This window comes from Amblyomma mixtum, chromosome 3 (assembly GCF_055824585.1).
Source record: "Amblyomma mixtum isolate Tamu chromosome 3, ASM5582458v1, whole genome shotgun sequence".
In the NCBI taxonomy this organism is placed as follows: Eukaryota; Metazoa; Arthropoda; class Arachnida; order Ixodida; family Ixodidae; genus Amblyomma; species Amblyomma mixtum.
The window spans coordinates 205,890,140-205,916,594 of NC_143014.1; the positions used below are offsets into that span (position 1 = coordinate 205,890,140).

The 26,455-nt window shown below is 48.2% G+C and overlaps 1 protein-coding gene across 1 annotated transcript; it reads right to left on the minus strand.

The window, feature by feature from the left end:
- Positions 1–485: 485 nt before the first annotated feature.
- On the minus strand, positions 486–21,938 carry LOC149353408 (kelch-like protein 10). Its single transcript, XM_089575816.1, has 11 exons — positions 21,691–21,938; positions 20,868–21,090; positions 15,635–15,784; positions 14,426–14,628; positions 10,073–10,151; positions 8,411–8,610; positions 6,949–7,117; positions 5,753–5,907; positions 4,137–4,315; positions 2,739–2,858; positions 486–694 (listed from the first exon to the last, which is right to left on the minus strand). Exons 1-11 carry the CDS (start codon positions 21,936–21,938, stop codon positions 486–488), a joined length of 1,935 nt encoding a protein of 644 aa, XP_089431942.1.
- Between the last annotated feature and the right edge of the window lie 4,517 nt (positions 21,939–26,455).

The following is a 26,455-nucleotide window of genomic DNA, read 5'->3' on the forward strand; positions in this document are numbered from 1 at the left end:
TAGAAAAATGCCTTCGCGACTAGTGTTACAAAGAAAAATGTCTCGTTTAATTCGGGAAAGTATAAAAATAAGGATGATAATAATATTTACAGAAAGTATTCCGAAAAAAAGGAAATACTGGTGCCAAGTGCACACAAAGTGACAAAGTCAACCGATGGCATGCAATATATATCATACATTACAGGCACTAGTTCACATAATGAAGGCCCAATGGTGACCTTTGAAATTACTGTACAACATTCAGCAGCAGATGAAATTCACTTTAGCGACGCATTAGATATGCTCGCAATATTCTAGCAAGCAATCCGAGGAATTGACCTGTGGAATATCTACCTTTGCAAATAAAATGCCAACTAATATCATTCGCCCTCAGAGGTACTATATGACTGAACAGTCTATCGCGATTAATTACTTTATTGCTTCTTTGATGAAGCTGAATTGCATTTTAGCACTGCAGTGAACACGAATTAGGTATAGAAGTTTCGTCAATGCGGTTCAGTTGCGATCGGGAATTCTTCTGCTGAGAGGTATATTACACGAAAGTATGGTAAAGTAGGCATATACTCACCCGGATTGGCTACATCGTATACGATGCTTGCCGTCGAGGCACTGCAGTTCATATTTATGGGTTGAGCCGGATACCATTTACGGCCTTTGATGTCGTACCGCTCGACCAGAGACACGGTCGTCATTCCTAGTGGGGCGGTGAAGGCGGAAATAAATCACTAAAGGTGCGCGTCATTAATTATTGCTTTCTGAACCACCCCTTTTGAGGAGCTTATTAGTAAGCAATAAACAAACCTGAAACCGAACGAAACAATCGCAGTAGTGATTATGGGCAACGAATGGACGCCTAGACACCTCCCAGCGTGAGTTGCTGCAGCACAAGGAGCCCATCGAGGCGTTTTTCAAAACTTCCGGTTTGCTGACGTCACTCCCAGCTCTCATTTTCTGGTCAGTAACGTCCCTACCGGTTGTCGGTTTCGGTTGTACGACGTCACATTACATGTTTGTCACGACCGCGTATGAAGTGTGATGCTTAGTCGTACACCTCGTCATACGAACCCACCATATGTGGTCACGTGACCTGACACTTGGCACCTACAGCCGCCGCGGTGGCTCAGTGGTTATGCTGCTCGGCTGCTGACCCGAAAGACGCGGGTTCAATCCCGGCCGCGGCGGCTGGAATTTCTTTGAAGGAGAAATTCTAGAGGCCCGTGTACTGTGCGATGTCAGTGCACGTTAAAGAACCCCAGGTGGTCGAAATTTCCGGAGCCCTCCACTACGGCGTCTCTCATAGCCTTAGTTGCTTTGGGACGTTAAACCCCATTAACCAAACCAAATCAAACTTGGCACCTACCCAGCTGTGACACTGGACGTCGCCAAACGAGCCAACGAGCTCCTTATGTTTCGCATAATAAGATGGCAACGTTTTGTAATGTATTGGAATGTATTGCTTTGTTTTTTATCTGTCTTGAGATGCTTCCATGGCCTTGGGTTGCACTTGCATCTTCATTTTTGTACATGTACAAGTATTCGCCTTGTTTGCATCTGTTCCGCCATTGCCTCTGAGCAATGCAAGCGTAGTGAAGCGGGTGTCATGCAAAGCGTATCAGCTTGCAACCCTTGCCCGTTTCCAGAGGATGTATTTCTAAATCAGGTGCTGAGATGAATCAGTTATCAACAATTCATAAATCTACAATATACCATCTTTGCCAAAACTAAACAAGTAACGGGGTTTGCTTCTCAGCCGTATAGTGGAATCTTTACGGCGTCCCTAAACACCAAAATGTCTCAAAAGGAGAGGATAATGTTTCAGTTTACGTTAGATGCCTTTAAAGCTTAAGAGGTGGGATAAGTGCTCCACTACACGGATATGAAACAAACCTTGCTGCTAGGCTACTTCCGGCAAAGACGGCACAATGGAATCTCTTAAGGATTTGGGATGGTCCTAAAGCAATGAGCAAAAATGTAGGCTGAATGTCATCCTCACCATCATAATCAGAGAGGCTAAGCTTGCTGCAAGCGAGATAAAGAAATGTATAATTCCCACCGATCTCTAACTAAACACGTCCTGTGACCATACCCGAGAAAATTCCCGAACGCCTTCTAACATGACTTTCGCCATATAATTTTCTAACCCACTCTATGCCACACAAGGCTCAGTTTCTTTTGCCTTGAATTTGGCTCACTTCTTTCGGCACAAACATACGTGAATTCAAAGCAGAAAAAGAAATCTTTTTTTTTCTATTCTGGCAACTACATGTCTACAGGATGAAAGCTAGCTGCACACTAAAACCTCCCACATAAATTCTTCGTCAGCATACGTGGCCGTCGAATAACTCCGGGGCTACCCTATAAGCCTTGTTCGCTCAGCAGTATTGCGCAAATAAGACGGCAGATAAAGAATCTGCGGCAAAATGTGAGCTGCTTGTCGTACTTGTCTTGTCCTCGTGTTCCTCGTGGAAGGGTTCCCAAATAATTATCTTGAAATATAGATTTCAGATACGTATGTCAGTTCGATTATACTTCATACATGTATGTCTTGACCAGACTGAATACCATAGAACCCCCCCCCCCCCCATTACTTCCGCTCTTTGCGGCGACCCGATTGATTCAGTGGGGTCTATATATACGTCCACCTACTGAATGGGCTGACTGAGCCGCTTTGATGAATGCTCTGCGTTCTTTGTCTCGTGCGCATGCGCAAGAGACGTGAATAGCGCGCGTATACACACCGCTGAAGCCTCCTATCGCGTAGATAAACCCTTCAAGGACGACAGCGGCGAAGTTACTCCGGGCTTGGCTCATGCTGGGCAGCTCGGAGAAACGAGCCCTTCTGGTGTCGAGCTGCTCCACTGGAAAGAGAAACACGGATGAAGGAGAGGGAAAAAGTATTAGTTTGTTCTGATGACAGACTGTTGCCACTTGTAGGTGGCGGTAAGCAGGATGGCATACAAGAAATAGTTGTTGTAGGGAGGGAGATGGGTTTTTCGAGAATGGTGTAGAGGCCTCGCGAGAACATGAGGATAGAAGGATAGAATAGATCCGACACCTGTCAAGGCCACTTTTCGAGCGTATACAGTACCGTTCTCACGCTGAACGCTCATAATGACGATCACTGATTGGTCCAAACATAAGCACGTCACTCATGACGTCTAAAGGCCCCCTTTTCTTTCCTCTACCCTTGTCCCTCGCTGCGTTTGTCACGCTGGGCACCTGCCTTATATGGATGGATACAAATTAATGGACTAGCTAACGTGCATGAATAAAGTTTAGACGATCAATGGGACTGATGTGGCAGAGTACGCGTTAGCACTAATGCGCGCCACAGACGGAGCAGCAGCCGCCGCTAAAGGGTTCAGACCATGCGAGCGAGTGGCGCGACACGCCAAGCCCTCGCTGCACTATCCCCACCTGCCACCCGTCGCCTTCCACCCTCTATTCGCTATCCCTCCCGTTTTCCCACTTCCCTGAGAGTGGAGAAGGAAATCTCCCTCTCCTCTTCGTCACCAGCCACCCATTGATTCCCACCCTCTCCCACGTTCCCTCTCTCCACCTTTCCTACTGCCAACAGAGGCTTCATACGGACAAACGGCAAGATTCTTCCAACACGGTGGTTCTAAAACTAACGCAAATGATAAAGCGTTGAAGAGGGCAATAAAAAACGAAACTTTTTTGTTCAGAGCCACAGGATTCCAAATGAACACCTTCAGCAAAACGGAGAGTTGAGCTAGTTGGTACATACTGATGGGAAAAAACAGCGCTGAGACGAGGGACAAAGAAAGGACAAAGGAGGACAAAGCGCCGGTCCTGTTGTCTTCTTCTTTCTGAGTCCCTCGTCTCAGCGCTGTTTTTTTTCCCCAGCAGGATGAACACCTTCCTTTGCGACATTGACTTGTTTTATACGCTTATTTTCATGCACACCTATTTTAATGAAACAGCTGTATCCTTTGAATTTTGCGTTATTGCTTCAACGCTTCACTGCTGTACATCACAAGCTGGAGTTTAGCGCATTGCCTTCTTGGTTGCCGCTGAGCCATTGGACCAAAACCGTTACTACTAAGACCACAAGTTCCCTTTCACCTTGTCTCGCTTTGTAATCCAAGAAGCGTGGTCACAAATCAAAAGCGTACTTGTGGACAGACGCGTGACGCCGTTGTAACCACCGATCACGTAGATGATATCCTTGTGCGTGGCGACCTTGACACCGCTCCGAGGCGTGGACATCGTCAGCACCCTGGTCCATGTGTTCGATGACGGGTCGTAGCACTCGACCGTGTCCAGCACTTCCCGACCCGTGAAGCCACCCACGCTGAGCCGAGAAGAAGAAAGCAATCGATGGGGCGAAGCTTTTAATATGCATTCTACGTACCACGCCCAACCCTCAAGGATACTATATGCACCCGCTCTCAAGAACGCATGCCAAAACCCGTAACCGGGCGTGTACGTGGCGCCATCTCGGTTGTGAGCTGTACATTACACAAGCATACCCGGCTACTTATCAGTAGCAGCCCTCTTACCTCCACAGCTGTACAAAGGCCTATAAAAGTGATGGCCAATTAGCCCTGTTCTGAGCCAAGTGTGGCCAACCTATCCACCCCCACCCACCGCAATATAAAATGGAACCTCAAGTGATGCGACTGTTAGAGACAGAAAGACAGCGACGTGGACTAGAGAAGCAATGCCGGTTGATGATGTCCTAGCTAAAATAAAAAAGAAATGGGTTTTATGCGACCAAATATTATGAAGAGCACATGACCGCCGGCCTTTCAGGGTAGGAGAATATATTTCAAGGGAAGGAAAAGTACCCCATGAGGTGGCAGGAAGTTAGGTGCATAGCTAAGAGCAGGCAAGCTGCTGTAATATAGCTGAGATCACGGGATGAGCGTGGGCGAGTATTTCTTTTTCCCTTCGTCCATTTCGTCCCTTTGTCCGTGTCTGAGCATTAGTGTTCCTATGATATCAACTGAACACTAACTAGATCGATCAACCGCTTTCGTGTGATAGAGTACCCACCTATATCGAAGGGCAGGCCTAATTGCATGTCCCCTATGTGCCATAAAACCCAACACAACACAACAAAATAATTGCATGTCCGTAGTATATGCGTGTCTTCTGCAGTGGATGTTGGCTGAGCGCGGTTGAGGGCAACGTTCAACACAGTTTAGAGCAAGACATACATACGGAAAGTGGTAGCGAATCAGTTCACCGACTGTAACCGGTTTTGATGTAACATGCCACCAGAGAACACTTCACCAGTTTAAAATACAGCCTATTGGCTAAGCACTAGTGCAAATGGAATTTATATTTTAACATGAAGTGCCCGCTTCCCAATTTCATGACTGACATGCTTTAATTTTTTTTAGACGCCTTTGTTTCTTATTTTCCTCCCCCATATACTTCCCAAAGCCTTATTCCCCTAATATCCCACACCAGAGTACGAGTAATATCCCACACCAGAGCTAGTTCGTTGTTCTAACACGAGAGGCAAAATATCTGCTCAACAATAAATAATAGCATTTCCCTCCAGAAAGCCCCCAAAAACAAGTCAAGTTGTGTGAAGCCAACGGGACATTCAATATACTTTCAGAAAATTATATTCTTCTCCTAATGACAGTGTTTCTTTGCGTGACGTCCAGCTATCGATCTGCACTACTTTGGCGAGAAAACCTCTGCTTGTCGGCCGAGCTGACCTTCAGTTGCAAGCATGTCCAGTTTCGCTAAATCACATTCATTCCCCCAAGCTCACATGTAGATTCGTCCTGCAGCCGTCGTGGCAGCAGCGTCGCTTCTGACGTCATTCATGGGTGCAACCTGGGTCCACTGATTCTTCTTGGCGTCGTAGCGTTCGACGCTGCTAGTCCGCAGGCGGCCATCAAAGCCACCCATGGCATAGATTAGACCCTGCGACGAGACGAGAAATTCAGGCAGAGACCAGGTACAGGAAGAAAAGGGTTCACCAACGTCATCATCATCATCAGAATTTCTTTTAAGCCCTTTTAGCACAAAGGGTGGACTTGTCGTGCGTCACACGCTCTAAACACGAATACACCTATATGGCAGTAAAAAGAGAATACATACTCTTTAAAGAAGGGTGTGCGCTAGAGGACAGTTTACACCCTTTTTACTCCATTCTGTTTAGAGTACTGGAGAAAGTTAATTGCCCAGTTGCTTCGCAGCGTTTCTGCAGAGCAACACCTCAAAATTTTTTTTTCTCGCATACCACACAAGCTTTGATCTTTCTGTTATCATCTGTTGTAAGACAGGGCAATTTGAACGTCATAACATAAAGAGAACAGGCGGCCGCCCTCCCTTCTTTTTGTTCGGGAAACACACTGAAAGGGTCCGGTTTACCAGCCGTCGCACGTTGAAAGAGGTGAACGACAACTGATTGTTAGCATATTTCTAGGTCAGCCTATCGCATACTTCATCTACAGTGCATAGCAATGGCTTGTGGATGTGAGATTTAGAACATCGAAGAGAAGCTCTGCAGGGGCCAACTCCTCATCATGCTAATTTTAAATAAAGGCAAATTCTTTCCGACACCTCATTTGTTTTATTCTCTGTAAACTATAGTCTGAGCGTTCAGCTGCTTGAATAAAATTTCGAGCCTCAAAAGGTTACTAACTCGCTCTTGATTCACCCTACTAAACTACATAGCACTGCCAGCGGAATATGCCTGGTTTTGACGGATTCAGAGTTTCGTAATCGACATCTTTGAAGTGATATCGATTTGAAATGCATGGTCGTCGTGTATGCCTTTCTCGCTGCAGCCGGCGTTGCTGGACCACTATTTGTAGAAAGGCCATCCCTGACGAATGGCTTGTCCAGAGGGCCGTTGAGCATGCTTCGTTTCGCTATAATGACGAGAATCGCGTTAAAACTGGGAAGGACAAGAGCAGATGCGAGAGAGATCTGGTTGCCTTCGCTCTCGTAGTGCCTTGCCTGCAGTGTGGCGACGCTGACATAGCAGCGGGCTTGCATCATGTTGGCCTTGTGGCTCCATCGGTTCAGGTTGACGTCAAAGCAGACGACGGAGTGGTAGCACTCGCGGCCGTTGAAGCCGCCCACGAAGTAAATGCAAGAGTTAAGAACCGCCGCGCCATGGTACGCCCTGCGGGGGAGGAAAGCACATTGCGCCGACGACCGCATAACCCAGAAGTTATGGTAAAAGAAACAAGGTTTTGCCGTGTGGGCTATTTCCTTAAGTTACGTATTTTGCGGCGCTAAAACGACGGACAGACAGAAGTAGAAAGTAACATTGCACTAATTCACCGACTTGTTCGTCCACTTCTTTCCGTTTGTCGTCTTAGTGCCCTCAAAACTTTGTAACAAGGACCCATATGACGCAGTCTGTTTTGGCCTCATTGGTCGTCATATCATTGACAGAACCCAGAAGCATGTGGCCAGTGAAAAGGAAAGAGGCGCATCACATTTGCATTTGGATCACTTTTGTTTCATGGGCTTCGTAGGTGGGTCTTTTACTGCAAGCGATTTTTTACGCTTAAGTTGTGAGCATGCGCATTAGAATGCCAAGGAGAGGCTGACATAGCGTGAGTGTGTGGAAGCACAACGTAGAGAAGATGAGGGAGGGGGGGCCTTAGTGCGCTGACCAACATTTAGAGAAGTTCTTTTGTCTGCACCATCACAAAATTTTTAGACAGTTTATAGACTGTCTATAACTTCTGTCTATAAAGTCTATGAACTCTCTAATAGACAAATCCTAGAGAACAGTCTATAGCCAATACAAATGTTATAGACAATCCACAGATTTATGGTCATATACTTTTAGCAGACTATATACTATGAATAGACAAAAATAAATATCTATAGGAAGGCAATAGAGCCTATAAGAAGTCTATTGACTGTCTATAGACCGTTTTTATAAGGGGGGGTCTGTTACATTATTCTCCTTGAGAACATGAAACAATTCGCCCATTTCACGGTGCAGACAGAACTTCTTCAAGAAGAAGGGGGAACGCGCATGTTAGCATAAAAAAATTGTCGGGGGCTTAGCTTTGGTTAAGCCTGGTAGGTTGCGAAAGCGAGCGCAGCGCCTCTAACGGAAGGAACGCGGCGCGCCGCGTCTAAAAAAGGAACGCAGTACGCCGCGTCTATAGGTCACGCGTGGCTACCGGCCGCCGCTGCGCGACGACTCGACTTGGCAGCCAATCTCTCACCCTGGCATGACGTCATGCTATGACATCACTAGGCATGGCACGCCGTCAAAGGTCACACGTGGCTACCGGCCGCCGCTGCGCGACGACTCGACTGGGTAGCCCATCTCTCACCCTGGTGTGACGTCAGAGGTCATTCTAAAGGTCAAGCGTGGCTACCGGCCGCCGCTACGCGAAAGGCCGTTCATGAGCGTAGTATTGCTTTTGCAATAAAAATGCGCTTTGCATACCGGGGCGTAGTGTACTGGTTTCCCAGGAGGCGCCAGGCACCGGTTCGGCAGTTGAAGGCGTGCATGTTGTTGGTCGCACCCGACGTCCAGCCCCCGAACAGGAACAGGATGTCCTTGGGGATGCGCGGGGTGAGCCACACCTTCGAGGACAGGTCGACGCCAGCACACTCGCCCAGCGCCATCGACTGGCGAGTCAGCGACTGTGCGGGGAATGCGGCATCAAGAACAGCCCAGACCATGGTCTTCGGCCATCACCTCATGAACTCCATTCATATTCATCAAAGCAATTCATTCAGTGCGGAATAATAAGGACTCAAATACAGTGCAGGCTGGTCTGCATATGTACAGTCGAGCCTCGTAATAAATAAACAGTTTATAACTAAATAATGAATATAACGAAGGAATAGCGATTCCCCTTGGAAGCTCGGTCAACACGGGCTATAACGAAGCTACGGCTATAACGAAGTAATAGGCACGTTTCATCTACATTTGGATAAAGACCTCTTACACTGAACTCGGAGTCCTGTACTTCAGCAGCTGTAGCCGCCCTATCATGGCAAATTCCGTAGTGTCGTATTTCCCACGTTTCTCTCATTGGAATCCACTCCGCTACCAAAAGCTACTTTTGGTTATCTGTTCTCCGTATCGGCTATAACGAGCACATCTTTTGTACACGAAAAGATGGCAGCGAAGCCGTGCAGTCTGACGCTGACGAAAACTTTTTTCATGCGCTGAGAAATAGGCTGCTGAAACCACTCCCAGGTTAAAGAGTTCGTTATCTCTTCGCGCTTTACGGTTTTCCATGCGTAGGGAAATGAAATATTGAAAAAAAAAACTTCCAGACTACCTCAGTCTCAACGAGTATATGAGCCCGGGAGCAGGTGGATGGCTGGATGAATGAATGCTGAAAGCACTCTGCCAGTTTGGGTACAGGGTGATGACGTGAGCCGCAAGGCTCGTCACTTTTTTCTGTGTAAATTTTTTTCCAGTCTTTCAACCTTAAAAACAGCTACTTTGAATTTTGTCCTTTTTAAGAACAGGTTATGCTGGTTTTAACTCTGTGACGGTTTTCAGTTGTAAACTTATATATATTGCTTACTGACCTGCTTTTAAGCCGTCAGTCTAACCGTTTATAACCAAAATCTACCGCGGATCCACTCACGTTACCTTCGTTACCCCAAATCCTGAAGCGTTGTGGACAATTCTTGTAGTAAAACCGACATTTCAGTTAGTTGGTCTAGAACCATGGAAAATACTTGGCATAGCATCTTGTCTTTTGTTGTTTTTTTTAAGATACTTATTCTGTCTGCTTCGACATCTGTGTGGATACTTCTTCATTCTGCAGAATATCCTCAGTTCTTTTCGTCAGATTTACCACCCACTGCACACGAGTCATCATCGTGGGCATATTTCTTTCTGTACAGCATTGAGCTTGGCGCTTTTGGGACTGCGTCATCTGTCGTCATGCGGACCATGTGGGCCTGGAAATGCGCACGCTTACTAAGAAAAAGCGGAGAGGCTGACGGCACAGCTGTCACTGATACTTTGTTAGCCCAATGAGAACGAGAGCGTGAAGAATATACAAAGCACAGACGAAATCCCTTAGGTTCACTTTGTTTCTAAGACAGAGGTAAACCACCTTGATGCAGACCAGCAACCGACCTGATGGATCGCATTGAGGACTTTGAGGCTGTCTCCGTCACCCTGGACTTGGGGATCGGTGACGACCCGGTCGAACTCTCTGCTCGAGAGAAAAAGAAAAGCTTAAAACTGAATGGTCAGTCATGTAGTGATCGATAAAACGCTTAAGGCGCATTGACAAATCGTCCCTGGTAGATTATGCTGCCTTTTATTCTCAAGATTGCAGACTACATATTGGAGCTACGCATCTATTTAGTTAACTACGAAAAAAATAGAATACCTATCCCATGGATTGTAAATATATCCTTTTCAGTCACATGGTCTCTTTCTCCTGTGGTGTCATGCTTTGTTTTCTGTATGTATTCACTATTTCCTTGAATAAACTCATGAGTTGAAAGTCAGGGCTGTGTGTCCTGTTCTCCCTTTCCTTACGTCGTTTTCGCGCTGTGACCACGTTAACTTGAGCAACCAACTCGCCCGTACTCCACCCAAAAAAAACAAGTCTGCAAGAAATATTGATGTAAAGAAGTGTGTGCAATTTGCCGTGTCATACAAAGAACAATGAAAGACTAATGCTAAACGTTTCCCTCAGATCGGCCCATAGATCGCTTGTCAGTTTCTTGTCGCATGTTGTCTCAGATTTGGTTTAAATAAGCGAGTGATAGCTATGGCGTAAGAGAGGGGTTATGGTCGCATACCTAGTCTAAGTAACAGCTTACGTAATAGCTGGCTGTTAATTTGTTTTCATTCCCGCTCCAAGGGCGAACCAATACGACGAAGCAGCGATTACGGTGAAATTCTTACATGCAACACATCACGTGACCTCAAGTCCTCTTGTACGTCATAGTCACCGTTCGAGTGTCGAAATCGAAACTAAACGAACAGAAAAAATTAATTGAAATAATAATAATTGCCGGTCATAGGCAAATTTCGCATGGTGAGATGTATTTTCTAGTCCAAATCTGACAACCCTACTCATTAAAAAATAAAGAAAACAATCCACACAGCATAAATGCTCGTTTTGGAATGTTTAAAGTTGCTAAACTGACTTAAAAACCAACCTTAAATTCTCTTCACAATGATGGTTTTGTCTGTTTATTTGCGCTTTTGTTTTTGGCCTCTAGTGGTTGGCTAGCAGATCAGCTCAAATTAGGGCTGGTCAAGACCACTAGCGGCCGGGCGATGTTGCTCATAACTTGCAATTAGATAAAAGACACCTTTCGCAGACCGCGTAGCATGTTACGATTACCGGAGTACCGAAAGCCCGCCAACCTCTAGCGCGTCCGCGCTAATTGGCCCTCATGCGGCAGGTGCGCGCGCAGCTGTCGGGTACCTAGCGCCATCTGGCGCTGTCAAGGTGATCTGCGCATGCCCCTGACGGCGCACGTGCTCCCGGTACTGCAGTAACGGTAACACGGTACGCGGCACGCTAAAGTTGCCTAATAGGCACCTTTAGCATACCGTGTACCGCGTTACCCATACCGGTACCGGAGTACCGGGAGCCTGCGCGCAGCCAGTTCGCATGCGCAAAATCGCCTTGATGGCGCCAGATGGCGCCAGGTACCTGGCAGCTGCTCACGCGCCTGCAGCATGGGGACCAATGAGCGTATGCTCACCGGCAGTGGGTGGTGTTGAGATCGACGTCAGCGGGTCTCGTTTGTAACCAGCCAGCACACCTGTTTCTGCTGTATATGGCTGCGAGCAACTTCAGACAGCTGATTCCAATTATGGAGTTTGCCCGGTCGGAGTGCAGGACCAAAACGAAGGGGCTGAAGTTTAAGCAAAACCAGATCCCCTTTCCGAAGTGTCCGCACGTGTCGAACGCCGCCGCCGCCGCGGGGAGACGGACGTTATCTTCCCCAATTGCTGTGACCGTGCCGGGGAACAAAGGGCTTCGGTTCCTGTGTCTCTTTGGCATGCCAAGCACCGCGACAAGCTGGCGGGCATCATTCGAACATCTCCAAGGACGAGGGACCACTTTCCGACCTTTTCGTGACCTCGCGTTCCGGCCTCGAGCGGCGGGTGTGATATGATGAACAACAGATGTCGGTGACCCGCGGGAACCTTCGGCTTGCCGGAAACCACCTACCGCAGTCGACTCTACCTCGACGGCAACCTTCTTTCCCTCAGACTCAACATGTGACGGGGGCGTGACCCTAAGTGCGGCGTTGTGTTTGTGCGCACAAGAGAAAGCTCTAGGCCCCTCCCACTCCCTCGTGGGCGTCCTCAACCTAGAGACTTGAGGGAACGAGAAGGATATAAAAGTTGACAACGAATGCGGCAGAAGAGTCTCACTTCAGTCTCACTTCTATTCGCTTTGATGTAAAAATTTAAATAAACCCTCTAGTAATCTTCCTCCCATCACCAAACTCTTTGACTCGACGGCACTCATGTCCTGGTGGTGGTGGGAACGGGTTCGAAGCTTGACCGCGGTTTCATCAAGCAGCGAGCAGCAGCGAGCTAGCAACGACTCCTAACCCGCATCTATCCAACAGCGGGCTCCCGGTACTCCGGTACCGGTAAGAGTAACACGGTACACGCAAGGGCGTCCGCAGAATTTTTTGCAGGGGGGGGCCCCGTTGGTGCCCCGGGGGGGGGGGGGGGGGGGGGTATGTTCGTAGCAGAAAGGCGCTATTTGCGGAGTAAATTTATTTATTTATATATAAATACAAATTAAACAAAATGCACACATGAAAGAAAAATTACAAACAGCAAATTAAAGCGCGGCTAGGAGAGGTACATTGGAGTTTATCAACGAAGAAACAACTAAAATTAATAAAAATGCAAAAAGATGCTATATCACTTCGTGGAGAAGAGTGCTCAGTCTTGCTGCATACGGGTTCTCGACTCACCCGGATTGATGACCAGCACACAGCACAATATGTTCACAAACACGCAACTACAGTCACTCAGTCAGTCTTCCTTGAACAGCAACTGTAGGCGCCTCGGATTTTTCTGGGCGAATTGCGTAATTACACGTGTGATAAATTCACTTCTGTGCTTCATTACACGCTCTCGGTGCACACTCATCATACACATTGATTGGAAAAACTGTTGAACGCGTACGTTGAAAACAAAAGATGACTATATATACAACGAAAACTTATTTACAAGATAAATGCACGCTCGCAGCTTCATACACCTCGCTCCATCTTGCTTGCGCATCCGCACAGTCGAACAACCGCACACACACTGCTCTCCGCTCGTCGTTTTCTCGTCCGCTGTCTTGGTTGTTCTCAGCTTCGCTGACAACCGGCCACTAAAAACACCCAAGCACAAACACAGAGGCGCGCACACGTGCAAGGGCTTACTTGCCGCAGTATCCCCGAATGCGCACTTTGGGGGTGAAAGGAACGCCGCGCAACTTCCGAGGGGAAGGGACACTCGCCACTCCAGTCGGAAAATTTGTTTTTGTGTTTTTATGGGGTTCAGAGCCCCAAAACGACTCAGGCTATGAGGGATGGAGTAGTACAGAGTTCCGGGTAATGTCGACCACCTGGGTCTCTTTACCATGCACTGACACGCACAGTACATGGGCGCTGTTGTGATTTGAGGCCCAGCCAGAGGTGACAGGCGAGCCAGGCAGGCGCCATCGGGCTGCGTTGACCAAAGGCGCTGGTTTTCGCAGAAGACGCAAAGAACGCTGGTGTGGGGGCGCCTCGGGAGACTGCGTCGCCGTGAACAAAAGCAGCTAATCCCCTTTGCCGGAGATTCTGAAAGCGGCGCTTCTACCGAACTGCGCTACCCGTGGATCGGAGGAAACAGCGAGCGGCGGCGGCGCCAACTCATCGCCCGCTTGCCCCTGAGCAGCCCGACAAAGCGGGGGTGGACACGGCTGATTTTACCTTCCCTCCTTAAGAATTCATCGGTGACCGGCGTAACGATAGGCGAAAACAAGATGCCCCGTGCACTGTCTGCCTCCGTGTCGCTATCTCTCTAGAGATCAAAGAAACAGACACCCATCTCAAGGCGGCTCGAAACACATGCTCGCCGGTGCCGCTGTATGTCTGGAACAGGTCGCCCTTCAGTAGAGCTAACGATGGCGTGGTTTGAAAACGGCGGAACGACGCACGCCCGGACGCGGCATTTCGCAGATGTGACCATGCGGGGCTGCTTTTACCCTTTTGACTGAGCGCACCACCGCCCCTGGCGTGCGGCCATCACTCACGGTTCGAGTGAGTGATTTTCCAGGGGGGTGCAGCCGCCCCCCCTTGCCCCCCCCTCCGGACGCCCATGGGTACACGGTATGCTAAAGGCGTCTATTGACTACCGGCAACTGTGGAAAACCGTACAGCCTGCTGTTCTGCCTCCGGCTTCGAAGCCAATCAGAGCGCTCACACCGCGGAAGTAGGCCTAGGGCGACGTGGAACTCACGAGACGGTGCACCCCGCGAATCGCACGAGGGGCAGAAGCTGGGCGAGGTACTTCTTCCGCTCCGCTACGTCTGTGGATATCCACTTGAGGATCGAGCGGAAAGTATCGTCCACTTCGCTAGGCGCGTGTAGCCGGTTGTCCATCAGGATGGTCCGCAGCTCCTCAGGGGTGAGAGACTGGAACTGCTCATCGTTCTCCCAGACCTGTGCCAAGAGAAAGAAAAACGACTTTTTCAACTGAACGATGCAATTAAGTCGAAGGTATGAGTGTTGCCACCTACATATGACGTCTAATGTTGCGCGTAAGCAGGTTGCCCTCATAACAGGTCCGCGTGAGGCCTTCGAAAGTAAACCAGCGAGTTTTCTTATGATGCTTCTCGCAACCTTCCCGATAGGTTTGCATCTGCATATTCATCTGTTAACGAAGAATTTAGACATTAATAACAGATAAGGTAAGACAAGAAGATAAGGCAATGCAGAAAATAAGATAAAGTTTACGCATATGCTGAAATTCAATTCTATTTGTTTAGACTGGACGGCTGAAGTGTAGCTCGCGGTATTTGTGGAAACAGCGCCAAAGACACGGACAGACAAATAGATGGAACCAACGCTTACCATCAACTGAAGGATTTATTCCAGCAGATCACAAAAAAGTAGAATTTCGCGATCAAGTGCGCATGTTCGCAGATAAGAAACCAAGCACTGAAATTCATTCAGGCTCGTCTAGATAGGAAATTTGACAATCATGAATAACAACAGACGGGGTGCTTACACACGTGTCACGATTCTTGTGGATAAGGTATGCTTCTTTCAATACTCTTGCTATTGTATCTTTTTGCTTGCAGAACACCGAAGCCTGGCGAAGCCTGGATACGTGGCGACATTTTTTGTGATGAAGTGCCTAGCTCGAGGACGGAGCGCTAATCAAGGAACCGCTGTCTTCCCTTAATCGTATGTTCAAGCATCTGCCTGCTTGTCTTATGTGCACTTTTTCTCGCACGTGAACAGTCAACGGTCGTCCCATCTGCTTGCTTGTCCGTATATTTTGAACTGTTTCTAGAAATATGACGCACCAACTAGCTCAACGTTCCATTTTACTGTAGTTTTATCCCGTCTGTGGAGTATGCTTGTTCTTCAACATATTTCGGTTTACAGCATCCTAAACGCGCAACCCGGGTAGTGTCGCTGAAGTTTGCCCTGGAGTTCACACCTCATCGAAGTGTCGGATCAGGTAGCGAAGGGCATCTGTAGCAAGGTTGTTGTATCCCCTGGTGAGGGCCAGATGGTAGGTGTCGATGCAGGAGTCCGGTTCCAGGTTCTGCTTAAGCATGTTGATGCAGTGTTCGCGAATCTTGCTTATCTGCGTCATCAGAGTGAATAGAAGTGAAATAAAATTCTAATGAAGCTCAGGAGTTATTGCACAAAGCGAAAAGTCTGAAAAAAGAGTCTTCAGAGAAGATCACTTCGAGGACTGCCCAGGGAGTGCGAAGAATTTTTTTTTCTCGAAGTGGGAAAGAGTATCTACAGGTAAAAGCCTTTTGTCTTATTTCAGTTAAAAAACTTTTTGTGGCATGGTAATGTCCCTATTATTATGAGCTAGGTTCCCCTACATCTAAACTCTATACGCACGCATTAATGGGCAACGTCATAGCTGTCCACTATCCAGTCGAACGGAAGATTCGTTGCACGTGCGTTAAGGCACCGTGCAAATCGCATGCTCATGGGTACTCTGGGAACTTTTTGTATTTATTACCGGCTGCATCTTCCAATTTTCACAGAAACATGAAGTCCAAATAGGTCCCATTTTTGGCCCTTGGTTCACGCAAGTGTCCATGATCGTGTCCTGGTATCGACGTGTAAACCGCCTCTCTTAAAAATAACAAGACCAGGCATCCTCATTTCCCTAATCCCTGATTTCTGGCCATTAACGTTTCCAGGAGGGCAGAAGCGGTAGCCTGGACGCCGTGACTTTCCTTGACAGCTTTTAAAAACGCAAATATGCACAGCATGGCATGGCTGCAGAGGAAATGAATGACGCCTTTGGCTGCAATGTTCGGTGTCAGGAACACGGCTGCTTGTGGTAAGGGGACACTTGTGGCGATGATGATACTGATGATAACGTCGCCGAGTTCGTAGCTGCACGGTAACAAGTTATCTTTTGTTTTATCGCCGTTGTTGAGAAAAGTTCTATTGGTCTAGCCAGGTGCTCTCGCTGGTGCTTCACCACCATCCCGTGGGTGACACGGTTAGACGTTGGGAAAATCGATAAATAGCATATCATTTATCGATTCCATCAGTCCTAACAAATAGATATTAAACATCTGAGCAATCATGAATGGTGTAAGACATCATGTTTATATCTCTCAATAACAATCTTTGTCATGGTCAATTTTATCACTTGAATGCACGGGAAGGGCCATCGCTTAATGTTCTCTTTTTTTTAACTTGTGACTGACCCAGATCAACGAGAACGAAGCGACAGGAGCGGGCGCAGCCGTGGGTATGTGCCATTAAGCCTAAGGACATCATCATCATCATCAGTCCGCGTGACGCACGCTCGCAGACAACAGCCGGGACAGCGTGTTCGCCAAATGCAGCCGGTACAGCCAGCAATGACAGCGCCGCCCACCGGCAGGTAGCAGCCACATTAAGGCTGGTTATAAATATTCATTCAGAACGACGGCTTGACATCGCCGCTATGGCGCAGTGGATTAGAGCCACGTGTTGCGTATGGAAGGTCGGCCGTTCGACTCCGCTCTCTGTACTGTAATTTTATTGTTTTTTTATTCATCTCTTTACAATTTTTTTCCTTTTAGGTCGCAAATCGTGATGCTTAGTGCCATATAACGCCGTTTAATAGGATTTATTATCCCTTTTAGGTAAGCCGTAGTGACAATCTTCAGTCACCGTGATCAATTCACCGTGGTTTCAAGCCATGTGGCTGTACAGGCTGCAGTTGGCGAATACGCAGCCGGGCATCTCAACTCTTCATCGCGCTGGTTGATTGGCTTGGCACCGGGCAGCCATAGCTGCGCTATCTCTCCTCATTTCTGAGTCCAGGACAAAGCTGGTCACAGAACCACGTCTGCTTGGTAGCACCGTGCATCGAGACCCTCGTCTTCCGGCCTCCTCTTTTAAGACTGACGTCTCTCCCGATTGCCAGCGTGCTGAACGCCTGCACGTTGGCTCGTCGACATCTACGATGAGCCGCTCCATGGAGACTACGAAAGTTACGCCGCTGCTACCTCCGACGGGCAGTGTCCAGCAACCGACCCTCCTTGCAACCGTTTCTTCACCGATTATGCGACTCTACGCTCCTGATTTCTGTATTCGGTTCATGCCGGCGAAGGTCCCGAGCCACCCCAGTTTGATCGTCGTCGTAAATCCACGATCCACGATGTCTTCTAGCACGCGTACAGAAAGGTCACTTCCGTCGCAGCTGACCCCTGCGCGTCGTGCTTCATGGACCTGTCTCTCTGCTTAATGGCTCGACGCTGGCACCAATGCTCCGTTCGGACGTGGCTGCTTAAACTCTGTCCACAGCAGCACCTTCGTGAACGAAGGGACTGACCGGACCGACCCTTTACACTACTTGTTCTATGTGCGCAAACGTTTGCACCTGGAGTCCTCAACAAACCGTCAGTTGGTCACATCCCGCAAAGTGCCCGAGGTTAAGCGAGACTCAAAGGGCTGCTACACATACTGGGAAGGAATGCGCTGTATGCAGAGGCTGATGATAGATCAACACGCCTCAATCACGTCTTCTTCACGTTTCTCCGGTTCCATGGGTAAACAGACTACCCAAGGATAGCAAGCCTTGCGCAAGAAGACCTAGAGCCTATGGGCCTGGCCATCTGCTGCAGCCACCAGCCTTGGCCTGTCTAATTTGCTGAATAATGGTGTGTCCACCCGGAAATGTAGACTCATACCACAAGATTGCTCTGTCACCTTTCTGAAAGACTCGTACTGCTTCGGTAGCTTATTGCTACCTGTTACCCGCATTCTGAGATTATTCCATCGGTTAGCTTGACCGAATGCGTCACAGTCCGCGAGAAGTATGCCAACCGCCAACATCTGAGCATCTCTACTCCGTCCTGCGCGATTTTGGTTGACTCGGCGCCGGGCACACTCTCTTACGTGTTCTCATTTCTGAGCACAGGCCGAAACTGGTCACACAACCACGTCTGCTTGCTAGCATGGGATCCATGGCTTTCATCCTACCTTTGGAAGAGTGCTACTCTGCTGATCTTCCCACCAGTTTCTTCATCCGTCAGCCTATTGAGCCTCGGATGCTACTTGTGTCGTCCTAAACCGTCATCCTTCGCACTCTTTCGAGACCGGAATATAAGCAGACGCGCAACACCTACCCCGCCCATTCTCACGACGTCGCAACCACAGCTGCACTGAAGGAGCCACTTGAGACATTCAAGACACCCGAAGGTCACCCGTTTGAACTTTTCCGCCTGTATACGTCTTCTCTGCGTGGTGGACCTGGGCCAAAGGTTTGGGGCAACCAGCATCGGACCTCCGGGAGCCACATATAACCAGTCTGCGACAGTCGAAGCCCCCAGCAGTGATGCCGCAAGTGACAACACCGCACACGTCAGCTGCCACTCAGCATCCCCATGACAAGAGGCCCGTCTTCGTATCCCTGGTGATGGCTTCCCTCCGGCCTCGACACGTTGTACGACCATTTTTGTACACTTATTGATTTTCATATCCTCAGTCATGCATACATCGAGGCATGACACTCAAGACGATGCATGCATGCAAAATATTTCTCACAGATGTGCAGAATTTCAGCACTTAGGTCTAGCGGCCTTCTGCTTTCGAGCAGGAACGAGCGTATAGGCGTAAAGAATCAAAGCAAACTAGAAAGCTTAAACAGACGAACCAATTATGGTTACAGCCACAGTCCGCAAGCATCCTAACTGCTTGATACAGTATCGTGCTTCTTTCTGTCACTCTATGCTTTAACACCCATAATTTGGGATGCGGCGTAGCGTCCTCACCGCTAGTCTAGACAGCTTTCTCCTACTGTCATCTTGTACTGTGCGGTGTCCTATCTTAATTACCCATTCTTTATTAGAACGACTTAACATTCCAGTCTTCTGTCACTATTCTGTCATCTTACTCTCTTGTTCTTCGTCCCTTTTTAGCGACCCTAATTTCGGCAAATAGGAGAATGTCGGTTCAGTCGCTATCCTTGCGGTTCTGGCCTCGGCACTAACACACTGCCTCTCTGGACACGGTAAGTTGCAGTGACGACAGTTCGAATCTTCTCGTTCCAGCGTCTGTAGGAATTCTCCCGCTGCCGTGGGTCCCGTCCAGTATTTGAAGCCACACTTTGTCGCTTCGTTAGAGACGACACTGGTCTAATATAACTCAAGAATGAAGCCAGAGATGGCACTCAAAAGAGGCCCTGCAACCAATGGCATCGACCGATTCTCATGATGTCGCACTTAACCACCTCGCATGTTTTAGCGCGCATCTATTAGCGGCCGTGGTAAGTGAAACGTGGTTGACCTTAACGACGTTGCAATAGGCCAATACCATTGGTAGGAAGGTCTCCCTGGTGGGTCATCATCATCATCATCAGCCTGACTACGCCCACTGCAGGGCAAAGGCCTCTCCCATGTCTCTCCAATTAACCCTGTCCTTCGCCAGTTGCGGCCAGCGTATTCCTGCAAATTTCTTAATCTCATCCGCCCACCTTTCTGCCGCCCCCTGCTACGCTTGCCTTCTCTTGGAATCCACTCCGTTACCCTTAAGGACTAGCGGTTATCTTGCCTTCGTATCGCAAGCGCTGCCCAAGCCCACTTCTTCCTCTTGATTTCAACTAGGATGTCATTAACCCGCGTTTGTTCTCTCACCAACTCCGCCCGCTTCCGATCTCTTAACGTTACACCTATCATTTTCTTTCCATAGCTCGCTGCGTTGTCCTTAACTTAAGCTGAACCCTCTTTGTTAGCCTCCACGTTTCTGCCCCATAGGTGAGTACCGGTAAGATACAGCTGTTGTATACTTTTCTCTTGAGGGATAATGGTAACTCGACCCACCAAACTACCAAACTTCATGAATGGCAGTTTGGTGGGTCTAGTTCCGCTTTATCCTGGAGTTATATCCGACTGCAGGTCAGTTGTTCCATGTGTCCATCTTCAAACACATTTAGTCACAGCATGGGGACAGTGAGCTTCGCTATCGTAACAGCCTCCTGTTGTCCTTGCTCTCTCCGTCTCAAACAGCAGCTGTTCATGGCATCTGGCTGGGCTAGTTCTTGTCGTGTGCATTCATCTACCGTTGTATCTATCTACATGCTGCCCCATGCTACAGGTTACAGCAGGTATCCATCAACCCTTCTGTCAAGCAGTTGATCCCGTGTCGCCAGCAGCGCACTGTCAGTGCACAGCTGGACTCCGTCTTGTTCAATGTCCCCAACTCACGTTGTACTTCTCGGCCATATCGAGCACTTGACCGACGTTGTGTAGCCCAATACGTCCGTGGAGGGGCACTTGGTAGGCGAAGTCGACGAGCAGCTCGAGCATGTCGCTGCTCATGTCACTCACGACCACGCGGATGGGTGGCATCCACTCCTGCTTCTCCTGATCCTGGTCTTTGGTCATCGCCTCTCTGGTTACGTTGAAGAGGTTGCCGCAGCCGGAGAACCTGCAGTGTGAGGGGCGGCGAGAGGAACGCGAAAAAGGCAAAGCCCTTCACATGAATAAACAGGAAGCAAAGTAGCTCTGCTTGGCTGCCATAGTACACGCTAAAGAAACAAAACAAAGAGTCAGCCTGATGAATTTTCGTGGCTGTGCTATAGAAGACCGCGCACTAAACGGGAACGCGTTCTTACTTCTTGATGCGCCAACCAACTAAAAAGATACCAACTAAACGCTTCGTCTGATCGATGTAGACTAACGACGGGCGATCTTAATCGTAGTTTACATTCTTCCTATATCACTTCAGTTCTTCATGAACATTCTTCATGAACAATGGGCTCCGAATGTTTCCGTTATCGGATGCGTAAGGCATACGGGCTCAAAATGTCTTACTGAATATGTAACAGACGCAGAGCCCTCGTTTTGACTTTGAGTTAACCGGTAATGAATAAATAACGCCACCATTTGAATAACGTACACGCTAAGGGTCAGTAATGGCCAAAGCCTGCGTCAGTTACAGTATGTGTGACGGACACCTTCAACACTGCAACACTGCAGGCGAAACGGTCCGAGAGGACATTCGGGCAAGAAAAGAGCGTTAGCTCACTTGGCTGCCATGACGAACCGGTGCGCCCACACCTCTTCTCCGTCCGTAGCCTTGAAGACGACGTCGCAGAACTGGCGGGCCTTCCTCTGCTTGCTCAGTCCAGGCATGGCTCGGGAAGCGGCTCCGGGGGCGAACGCCGGCTGTCGGCCTTCAAGGTCAGTGAAGAGCAGACCGGCCTCGGACCAGATGGTGATGAGGTTGTACGCGTCGGCGTTGGCGTCCACGGTAGCCACGGAAGGGGAGCTCATCTCTGGTCTCGATGCCTCCTCACAGCTTAGGGTCAGCAGGGCAGGGTGAGCGAGCGAGAGAGCGTCCGACCACCAGTAGTGCCGGGAACAGCAGACCGACTGGCGAGGAGGCTTTGAAAGGCCCACCTTCACAGCTCGGAAAGCGCGCCAACGGTAAACGACACGCGCTGAGTGGCGCGTTGTTGTTGGCCGTTGACGGTTGTTGACATCGTCGTTGTCGTCGCTTGTGCTCGATGTTGCTGGGACTTGCCATGTTTGAACCATTGCAGCGCGATCCGTGTCGTAGTAGTAGTAGTAGTGGTTTTTATTATGCATTGAATATGGAAGGAAAAAGAATTTTTGCTAGCCCCGGCATCTGATATCGCTGCTGGGAGCACCTGAGCTGGGGCAGCGGACATAAAGGATAGCAGGTAGCGTGTAGAAGTGAAAAGAAAGAGGTGAGGGGATAGTAGAAAGTACAGGGGGACCTATCTTAACGCGAGGGTGTCTTTTAGCGGCACGAAACGTGCAAAAAAAATGCTCAGTTACATATTTGTATTTGTTCAGTTATAACGCAAGTGGTTACTTTCGTATTATCAGTGTAAAGCCCCTTTTTGAATACAATTATTTTGATGAGGATGACGATGGTGATCATGGTGGCAGTGATCACGGGTCCTAGCAGTTTTAAAGTGGTTGGTACTGCGAGTGTCCTCACCGCATATGCATCAGCAAAAGAAGTGGAGATTGCACTCTGGGCTGGCGGGGATGCCTTCCGATTTGGGCCGGTCCCCGAATGTAGATATGTGCCGCTATGCGCCTGAAAAATAACAATGTATCGTACGACTGCAGCGCCAAAGAGCGGCATAAAGCGGGCGTTTCACAACTAAGTTAGGACCGGCTTGAGGAAGTTTTTTTTTCCTATAGAGATCACAATAGCGACACCCTATTTCTCGTAGTCTTTTTGGTTATGCAGTGCTATTCAGGTAAAAATGCATTGATGTCTATGAGCTTACATCTTTTGTTAGCAAGCCATACATCCGGGTGGCCGCACTGACCGCAGTTATTGGCCAATTCTCTTCCTAGATGTAAACTTCAAGATTTTTTTTTTTCATTAATGGAGATGAAGGGAAGGTTACTAATAAAATCCCCAGGCAGAAACGAGCATGTGACGGCCTACCGAGCTTCAATTACTTCTATCGGGAGAGATCTTTTTAGTGCAGTAAAATTTCATCACATGTATTTCTAAGTTCATTGCTCTTTGCTCAAACCTCATTCACCATTCTTTCGACCTATGTTCAAAATCTAAATTCGAACTCTCTTTCGAGATTCCTCCTTCCCACTTCCTAAGATGATCTTCACACAGATCCGTTCATTAACGTTCTACATTCGTTCTTGCCTAGTTTTGTTTGTTTGTTCGTGACCTAGGGATATGACACATACTCATAAGGGGGATTAGCCACTCAGGGAAGCATCAAATACACTTGATACTGCGCATGATTTTTTGACCCCCGCTGTTCCTTTTCCTTTGCCATCGTATCTCCTGCTTTTCCCGCTTTAGGTTATGCGTAAGGGTCGGACTTATCGGTTCTCACTTTCTTGATTTTTATTTCAGAACGATCATCATCATCAACCTGACCACGCCCACTGCATGTCTCTTTAATTAACTATGTCCTTTGCCAGGTGCGACCACCATGTCCCCGCAAACTTCTGATCTCATCTGCACACGTTTTGCCGCCCCATGCTACGCTTGCCTTCTCTTGGTATCCACTCCGTTACCCTTGAGGAACAGCGTGTATCTTGCCTTCGCATTACATGCCCTGCCCAAGCCCATTTTTTCCTCTTGATTTCGACTAGGATGGCATTAACCCGCGTTTGTTCCCTCACCCATTCCGCCTGCTTCCGGTCTCTTAACGTACACCTATCATTTTTTTTTCCATAGCTCGCTGCATTGTCCTTAACTTAGTCTGAACCCTTTTGGTTAGCCTCCACGTTTTTGCCCCGTAAGTGAGTACCGGTAAGATACAGTTGTCAGAACGATAGGTTTGGTTTTTTTTTCGGCGAATATTATTTTCGGCGAATGAAATACTGATTTTTTTTCGGTGACTTCGGTTAATTTATTACGGGGTGAGATCTTGTCAAGCTGTCCACAAGGCAGCTTTTTCTCTCGCACCTCCATGTGCGCCCCCCGTCAGAAGGATACAGCCCAAGGGATTTGTTTTTCAGGCGTACTGTATGCCTCCTTATGCATCCCCAGCGACAGTAACCTCTCGAAAGAGGAAAGGCTTCGCTTCCGCAATCCTCCTAAGCTTTGGACTGCTAGATGTGCATGGGAGCCCCGCTAGACAGCCTAGAAGCAAACCCCTTGGGCTGTATACTTTTGACGGGGGCTGTACTTCAGTGCATGAAACAAATTAAATGAAAATTTAAAGCAGCAATTATGTGTCGGCAGAAGTCAACGTCTCCCTCGGTGTTTTTGTCATCCTGAACCATTTATTTACCAGTAATTAACGTGCAAATGATAGTACTTGCAATTGTGCTTGTAGAAAAAAAATGCTATCTTTATTAAAGGGCAAGTGAATAGGTTTTAGAATTCGACGAGTTTAAAAGGGCCCAATGTGTCAAACATGCAGTTAATGCCTGCGAAATCTTTTTGCCCCAGCGTTTGAAATTGCGGCGTAATCGCCGAATAAAGGCTGGTTTACATGCAAGCGATTGAGCGGCGCGTCGCAGCGAAACTTTCCAACTTGTTGGAACCTCGCCGCCCGTCGCAGCGATGACTCAAAACAGGCCTTTCCTCCACGGCGGCAGAATTCGCTAGCATTTTCGCTTGCATGTGAAACAGCGTTCAGGCTTCTCTGCAGTGCACAGCGACGATCAGAGGCCCCGATAATGACGTAACGTACGACGGCGCTACGTTTCCACCGAATAAACAGTTGTTTCATAGAAGAAAACCAACTCCATTGAAGGTGAAGCTTACGAAGCATTGCTTGGCGGCATCGAAAGACGTACAGCAGTATGCAAGTGAAGGCAGCGGACATCTGAAGTTTCGGCGAGGATGACGTCACTGTCCCAAGCCGTTGTAGGACCGTCCTTTTTCAATGCGTTTCCGATATTGGGCCGATTATTTGTGCTGCTTTGGACGAGTTTCCTCGCACTTCCCCAACGCAGTAAGGAGAAGCTTGAACATCGTCGCGTTTTTAACCGACGATTACGTCACCAATTTAGATGCTAGTGCAAAAATACTTTGCATGCTTTCTCTAGAACCTCCATAGATTCGAATTCTTAGATAATCTCGAATTCTCATAAAACCAGTTCAGCTTCCCTTTAAGAGAGTAACACAAGTTAAAGCCGGTAGACAAATACTGAAGTGGGTTTATTTTTACGAGCTAGGTTGATACGTTATCTTTGGGTTGTCGCGCGGGGTTGCGAGGGCAGGCCATCACGTGAACTGCATATTGATGACAGCGATGGAGCTTCTAATTAATCATCGCGATAGCCGGAACATAATTTTTCTTGACGCCCATGCGCAATTTCCTGTCAATGTCCTGCAACTGATTAACCTACTTAACCAAATAATTGTGTTAAGCAGGTGATGGTAACAAACAGTGCTTAAATACAAGGCGGCGAGTAGGTGATGCTTCCCGGGAAAACGTAAGGTGGAGGAGCAATACCTCAGGCCATACAACTGCTCTGCTTATCCAACGATACCACCATCGCATCATGCCCCTGGCTTTCCTACTTGGTTAATTTTCAGGTTGACTGAGTGTAACCCGCATTCAAAAACCATATAGCTATGCCTTGCATGCTAAGAATATTAACTTTTCTCGGTTGAAATCGAATTTCGAAAACTGAATCGGCGTACTTTTATAGTTTTCTTTTAGGTTCAAACCGAAACTTCCAGCCCCTAGTTATACACCCTCCGGCCAAATGTGGCGCTTCTGGTCATCGCAACTTCTACATCGCTAAAGCCACGTCGCTGAAATTTAGTTCGAGCAAGATGCCTTACCTGAGAGGCTAGTGAAGCTCTCCGTTGTCCCGGTTACTGCTCTGCGCAAAACTCTTCTGGTGTTTCAGGTGGACGCACAACACAATGCGTTTCCTCTCAAATGTGGCCCTCTTAAGTTCATTAAAGCTTCTGACAGGCTGTTAAGGGCGTCCAGAGGAATGTACAGATCCATGTCAACGAGGCACCACAGGGATGAGGACAGAGACGTAGAACAGGTGCTCACTATCAGCTGACAAAAATTTATTGGGACATGCAATATATATAAAAGAGAAAACAGAACAGCTGAAAGTCACATGACATGCGCAGTCCAGTTCACGATTACAGCATTCAGCCAGAAAAAGAGCACGTGAAGCAACACCGCGATTCATACCGCATCACAAGGAGAGTGCATTTTCAAGGTACTCAAACTCTAAATCAAGTAACAGCAGCGAAGGCGCGCTCACACATGTATCGGCTGACTTATTTTAAAAGCCTCCATAATCTCCCGGGTTGTCTTATCTCTGTCTCCACAGAACGCGCGTTTCTTCGAACA

Coding starts and splice junctions, on each gene's coding strand:
- LOC149353408 (XM_089575816.1), bottom strand. CDS start 21,938: ATGAGCTCCCCTTCCGTGGCTACCGTGGACGCCAACGCCGACGCGTAC. Junction 21,091..21,690: donor CGGTTCGTCATGGCAGCCAA/GTGAGCTAACGC, acceptor CTCACACTGCAG/GTTCTCCGGCTGCGGCAACC. Junction 7,118..8,410: donor AACCAGTACACTACGCCCCG/GTATGCAAAGCG, acceptor CCTCCCCCGCAG/GGCGTACCATGGCGCGGCGG.